The sequence below is a fragment of the Hordeum vulgare genome, chromosome 7H (assembly GCF_904849725.1).
Source record: "Hordeum vulgare subsp. vulgare chromosome 7H, MorexV3_pseudomolecules_assembly, whole genome shotgun sequence".
Lineage (NCBI taxonomy): Eukaryota > Viridiplantae > Streptophyta > Magnoliopsida > Poales > Poaceae > Hordeum > Hordeum vulgare.
In genome coordinates this window covers 489,996,314-490,003,172 of record NC_058524.1, presented here as the reverse complement: position 1 = coordinate 490,003,172, position 6,859 = coordinate 489,996,314, and the positions used below count along the sequence as shown (strand labels likewise).

Genomic DNA, 6,859 nt, shown 5'->3' with positions numbered 1-6,859 from the left:
GTGACGAATGGGTTCCGGGTATTCACCGGGAGGGGCCCACCCACCCGGGAGTGATCCCAGTAACCCTAGGATAGCGCACCAGCCCTTAGTGGGCTGGAGAGGCTAGCTCAAGAGGGCCATGGCGCCACAAGTGGAAAAAACCAAAGGAAAAAAACAAGGAAAGAGGGAGGTGGGAAGGAAGGAGTGGACTCCTTTCCCCAAACCGAATTGGGGTGGGAGTCCACCTCCTCCCAATCGGTCGGCGCCCTTTGGGGCTCCCTTGTGCCCCAAGGCTAGCCCCTCGCCTCCTCCTATATATATTGGTGGTTTTAGGGCTTTTGAGACACAACTTTTGCCACATGCAACTCAAACCTATACCACGTAGTTCATCCTCTAGATCGGATTTCTGCGGAGCTCGGGCGGAGCCCTGGAGGAGTAGATCATCACCACCACCGGCGCGCTGTCATGCTGCCGAAGAACTCATCTACTTCTTTGTCTCTCTTGCTGGATCAAGAAGGCCGAGATCGTCATCGAGCTGTACCTGTGTTGAACGCGGAGATGTCGTCCGTTTGGCGCTAGATCGAAACCGGTCGTGGGACGGATCGTGGGACGACGGTGATTTGAATGACGAAGTTGTACCACTACATCAACCGCGTTTCTTAACGCTTCCCGCTTAGCGATCTACAAGGGTATGTGGATCTAATCTCCTCTTGTAGATGAACATCACCATGATAGGTCTTCGTGTGCGTAGGAAAATTTTAGTTTCCCATGCAACGTTCCCCAACAAGGTGAACATGTGTGTCTTTTTGACATGCAACAATGAACTTCTTGACGTGCGTCTTTTTGACATGCATGTTGCATGTTGCGATGGCATGCTTGCTTATCGCAAGAAATATTTTAGTGGTGGTAGCTATTTAGATATAAACATCACATTGTGTACTTTTTTACAGTTACTCAATTGAAAAATGAATATAAGTGTGAGGGAGACCCTCGACGAAAACCTCAACAATGCAAGGAAAATGGGTCGGTCGACCATTAAGAATCACCATGGAGGAAGAGGTGAAAATAAAACATAGTCGATCTTCAGAGAAATACGGGCACTCTAGAGCAATGAGGTTTGTTGACAAGAAATGTTGGCTTTTTAGAAAGAAATAATAGCTAACCGAGACGGATGGCCTGGTGAAAAGACCATGTGTGTTGTATGGTTGAAGGTCTTGAAGAAGATTCAAACATGCAAAAAAATATCGTGAATACATACATCGACACTTGATAAGTTTCAAACATGCAAAAAAATCAGGGACCTTTTATTTAACATGTGCCTAAAAAATCTATCATCAGTCACTTCGTTTCATGCCCATCCGATCTGCATCCTCATAGGTGGCCTTCTTCCTCTCAACCGTCTTTCTACTCCATCCCCGATCTGCTCCATCCTTTTATGCAATTGTTGACCTACCCCACCCCATCCACATATCTCCACCCTCTACGGCCGGCGGCAGCTGCCGCGCACCGCCTCGCCCTCCCCTCAACCCCCCACCCATCCACCGTCGTTGTTGGCCATAGCCGCGTCCATCCCTCTAAGCCGGGGATCACGAGTGAAAACCTCTCGCGATCCTCTACACCTCCCCACCTCTAAGATATATAATGGGATTGCGGCTTTCCTCTAAGATAGTGAGTCATGACTTTTTGCTAAGATAGATAATTGGGTTGTTCTTCTCCAGCAAGATCGGGAAGAAGCAAGGACTAAGTGACTAACGCAACATAAAATTTCAGGTACGTGATAAATAGCCAAACCGAAAAAATTATGGGGAATATGTAGATCAAAGGTGCTGTGGCTGGCCAAGAAAAATATGGTTGAGAACTGACGCTGCCAATAAAGCAAACAACTTGGAAAGAAATTGGCTTGTTTCTGTTTTGTATAAAGGAAAGAAAACCAAATGCCAAAAAAATAAGACCAAGAGCAGGCACGAGGAGGAGGACAGGGTGGAGTGGGTGGCACACTGGCAGCACAGTGGACTTCGGTTAGAATCGTCAGCAGCACAGCCTGCACAAAGCAAAGCGTATTCCTCCCATCGTACCAGCAGCACCAGAGATTCTGCCATGAATTGTCAAGACGACACAAGCAGGCACGACACAAACGAAAAAAGGGGAGGAGCACAAGGCCGGAATACCGCGTACGCCCGCGGCGAACAAATTTCCCATCCCCATACAGCCTTTCCGTTCATCTTTTTTCCTTTCTTTTTTGTTTCCTCTAAAGAATAGCCGGAATAAAACACAGCTGTACACAGAAACGCGGCCAGAATCCGTGGAAGGAGAAGAGAACAAATGGAAGCGACCGGGCAGCGGAGGGCGGGCCCGGCCTTCTCCTGCCCCGTGCCATCAAATCCTAAAGGTCCTGCTCTGCTCTGATCTGATGATCTACGTACTACTACTAGTCTGTTAGCGAGGGCCATCCATGGCGAAGCTGCTTTCCGTTAGGGGTTCCGTCCGTGTCATTAGGCAAAATGTACACACAGCACGGCAGGGCCATTTCTGTCAATTCCTAGAATGAGCCTAGAGGCCTAGAGAAAGAGAGAGAGAGAGAGTTCGTCGGCTGGCTGGCTGGCTGGGCTAGCTATCGTGGATCCACGCGGACGTACGGCGTGGGCGACGGCAGCGGGCGGAAGATCACGGGCGCGCCGTACTGCGGGTGGAGCAGCATCAGCACCGTCGGCGCGTGCACGTACTTGGGCGACGGCCTCAGCTCGAAGCGCTGGAGCAGGACGGCGACGGTGAGCTTGGCCTCGAGGAGGGCGAGGTTCTGGCCGATGCACATCCGGGAGCCCAGCCCGAACGGTATGAACGCCAGCGGGTGCGTCGCCGCCCGGGCCGCGCCGCCGGCGAACCGGCCGGGGTTGAACTGCGCCGCGTCGGGGCCCCAGAACCTGGCGTCGTGGTGGATCGCCATGATCGGGATGAGCAGCTCCGTGTCGCGCGGGATCGCCAGGTCGCCGAGGGTGACGTCCACCTTGGCCCTGCGGATGGTGGCCACCGCCGGTGGGTACAGCCTCAGCGTCTCGTTCAGGATCATCCCCAGCTGCAACAGGACACGGAGAAGAAACGACGTCAGTCTTTCTTTCTTCTTTTTTTTGTCGCCGCGGAGTTACCGGAATGCCCCTTCCGGACGCTTTGAAAAGATCGTTTTTTTCGGTGGTACTTTCGGTTTCCGAACAGTGATGCGTGGGTGGTGTACCGTTTTCAGCTTGTGCAGGTGCTCCTTGGTGGGGAGCTCGCCGGGGCCGCACACGGCGAGGACCTCCTGCCGGGCGCGGGCCTGCCAGTCCGGGTGCATGGCGAGGAGCACGGTGGCCCAGGTCAGCAGGTTGGTGGTCGTCTGCTTGCCGGCGAAGAAGAACGTCTTGCACTCCTCCACCATCTCCTCAACCGGCATGGGCTGCGACTTCTTGTCGCGGGCATTGATCATCAGCCCCAGCAGGTCCCTGAAGCCGCCCTTGTCCTTGATCTCCGCCTCGCGTTCCTCCGCGGCGTCGCTGCGCCGGCCGATGAGCTGGACTAGGCCCCGCCTGATCTCCCTGTCCAGGCCCCACGACATCCGGTTCTTCTTGGTCGGCAAGAACCTGCAAATCAGTTGAATTGACGGCGCACAAATGAAATGAGTACACAAGTATGCGGGTGTTAATGGAGAATCTCTGAGCGGTGACTGATTTCGATTGGGATTAGATTAATGTAGTACTTGACGTACCGGTACCCCGGGACGAGCACCTTGCGGAAGGCCTCGGAGGCGAAGGCCATGAGACGGCCCTGCATGCGGAACACCACGCGGCCGGAGGCGTAGCTGCGGCCGAACGTGGCGCGCGTGATGGCCTCCTCGGCCACCGCCTGGAACCACTCCGCCACGTCCACCTCGACCTCGCCGCCGCTCGCGCACGCCATCGCCCGCCACCTCTCCGCCAGCGCCGCCACCGACCTGCCGACGTGCGGCACCAGCCGCTGCAAAAGAAAAAATCGCCGGCGTCACTCCCCGGGCACCGACCAAGCGTACCAAAGAGAAATTGCGGCATGCGTATGCGTTTCACTCGTACGTTGAGGTTGTCGGGGTAGAAGGCGGGGACGAGGACGCGGCGGTGGAGGGCCCACTTGTCGCCGTGTAGGCTGACGAGCCCGTCTCCCTCGAGCTGCCGGACGATGGGGTGCGCCTCGTAGCGGTCGAACGCCTCCGCGCGCGTCAGGAAGATCTCGCGGACGAGCTCGGGGTCCGCCACCGTGAGCCGCGGCGTCGGCCCGAACCATATCAAGAACGTCGGCCCTGCGCCGCCACGACAAGACCCAACGACGGTTACAAATCCACCCATTGATTGCGGAGACACGAGAAAGGGAAGGACCACGCGGCGCATGCGTACCGTAGATCTTCCTCCAGTAGTGGTAGAAGGCGAGCACCCGGGGCAGCGCGTTGTGGGAGGTGGCCGGCGACATGGGCTTGGCGGTGGCCTCCACCATGAGCGCCACCATCTCCCGGACGCAGCCGACGAGGAACCGGTACGGAGGGCCGCGCACGCCCTGCCGCGCGAAGTGCGCCTCAAGGCGCCGCGGCCGCCACCACAGCGCGTCCATCACCCGCGCCGCCACGTGCAGGAGCAGGCACGCCGCCGTGACGGCGACGGCCAACCCACGCCACGTCGACCACCAGCACTCCGGCGCACCCGTGGCCATGCCTTCCTCCTCCTACCGCTTCCTGAAAACAGAAGCGCGCCCGGCAGAAAAGAACAGGGGTTCGATCCGTCGACGCGCGTTTCGGTCAGCGCGGTGGCCGGTGGGTTGTTCGGGCGTTTGTTGGGTTGGTTTGGAAACGAGAACGGAGCAGGAGGATGGGGGAGGGCGGGAGGAGGCGGCCGTTATATAAGGGAGAGGCCGGCGGCGTCGGTCGGGCCCACCCGGCGCTGCGCTCTGTTCTGCTCTGTTTCTGTTCATGCTATGGGTTTGTCCGGGTCAACGGGGTAGGTTTAAGCCCAAGTTGACCGTGCTGGCTGGGTTGCTCAACTCATGTGGCATTTCCTGTTTTCTGTTGGAATTTGTAAAGGAAGGCAAAACCTGGAAAAGGAATGTGAAAGGCACGGCTTGAAATTAGGAGACTATCGCCTCAAAAAGATTTTTGGAGACACCGGAGGACGCGGCACACCTGGCCATCCTTTGTCACTGAATCAGCCGCGTTTGGAACACTACGACCCGGTTGGCCTTCACATCAACATTTGACCGACCGTTGCCCTCGTCATCATCTGAAAGCTGTGAAACTTCAGAAATGCTTGGGTCTTTTGTAATGAGCTGCATTCACCCTTAAACACTTTTCGTAACATCATTTTTGACTTTACGTATTGGGCTTTTTGAATGAAGGAACCCGTTAGCAGGAGGCTGCCGTGTCTCGGCGTCTACCTTTCCTTTCGTTATAATCTATGATGTAAACCTATTTTCAGACCTTTTTAAGTAATATATTCAGATGAAGACCCTCTCCCTTTCAATGATTGTTCAAAAAGAAAACAACTAAGATTCTATTCGTGCGGGGCCCTCGGGCCTTTTAATGACTTGCCAAATGAAATTATGCTTTCTTTAGCAATACAATAATTTCTTACCAAATAAATGATTATTAAGTGAAAAATCCTAAAAAAATAGGTACTCCCTCCGTCACAGTATACTAGGCCTATTTCCAAAACCAGGATTTTTCAAAAATAAGGCGCATGGCATTAATTAGCCTATTAATTAGGACGTTTTGAGTTTAATTAGACCCTGATTTCACTCCATCCCATGCAAGTGTGGCGTTCACACGAATGGTGCATGCAAGTGTGGCGTTCTTGTCCGCAAGTGTGAATAGGAATTTGCATGCCTCCTCTCCCTCTCTCCTTCTCTCCTAACCGGTGCATGCAGCCAGTTTAATGGACGGGGAGTATTATGCGTTAATTTTGCGTTTGATTAGGCGCATCTACACCTAACTGGCTCGGTTTTTTCCTTCCAATTAGAAAACACCTTGGTCCCAGAGCCCTCTGAGTTGCGCCTAATAAACTGTAATGGAGGGAGTACATAAATAACGCTCATTATTTAGTAAACAATTATTTAGAGAATCATACTAATTCGATGGTGATCATTAATAGCGTTTTTGTGAGCTCGCCATTAAGTAAACAATTATTTAGAGAATCGTACTAATTCGATGGTGATCATTAAATCACGCTCATGATTTAGTAAACAATTATTTAAACAAAGCAGGTTTTCGTTCCTTTTTAGCATTTTTGGGATTTTACTATTCACCCATGCTCATGTGAGGTCAAGTTCACAAACTCCACCTCTCGTAATCATGGGTTAATGTACTATATAATTTTTTACCCTCATTGCAATGCATGGACAATTTTCTAGTTTCTGTTGAAAACAAAGGTGAGACTGAATAAACCACAAATGCCCAAAAAATGAGACTTTGATTCTTTTTCCCAAATTGCCGAGCTTGGCATGTGATACATATTTCTTATTAAGTAACTAATCAGATAAGTTTTTTTACCTATTAATCCTATAATTGTGGTATTTTTTGTTAAAACCACCTAGAGTTTTTTTTACCTTACACAAAATGTTGTAGTATATTGGTTGATCGAGAAACAATCGATTAAGAAAAACAGAACACCAACCTAGTGAAAAGTGCAACATCTATAATTTTTGTCCACTCCGTTATGTTTTTCCAAGCACATGTTGCATTTCTTATTCAACCAAAGTTTTAGTTAGCCAAATCGATTGAAACTCTTGTAAGCAATCTAGCAAAACAATTGAAATATGAAGAAACACTTGTTTTTTATTGATTGATCCACGATTAACACTACTAAAAAAATTAAAATTGTAAAGACGAGAGAAA

At 51.6% G+C, this 6,859-nt stretch overlaps 1 protein-coding gene across 1 annotated transcript; it reads right to left on the bottom strand.

Annotated features, from left to right (window-relative positions):
* Positions 1-2,135: 2,135 nt before the first annotated feature.
* On the bottom strand, positions 2,136-4,839 carry LOC123408749 (cytochrome P450 734A4-like). The gene is made up of 5 exons (XM_045101796.1): positions 4,377-4,839; positions 4,059-4,282; positions 3,719-3,966; positions 3,209-3,593; positions 2,136-3,052 (listed from the first exon to the last, which is right to left on the bottom strand). The coding sequence occupies exons 1-5, from the start codon at positions 4,684-4,686 to the stop codon at positions 2,591-2,593; spliced, it is 1,629 nt and encodes a 542-aa protein (XP_044957731.1). The 5' UTR covers positions 4,687-4,839; the 3' UTR covers positions 2,136-2,590.
* Positions 4,840-6,859: the final 2,020 nt, after the last annotated feature.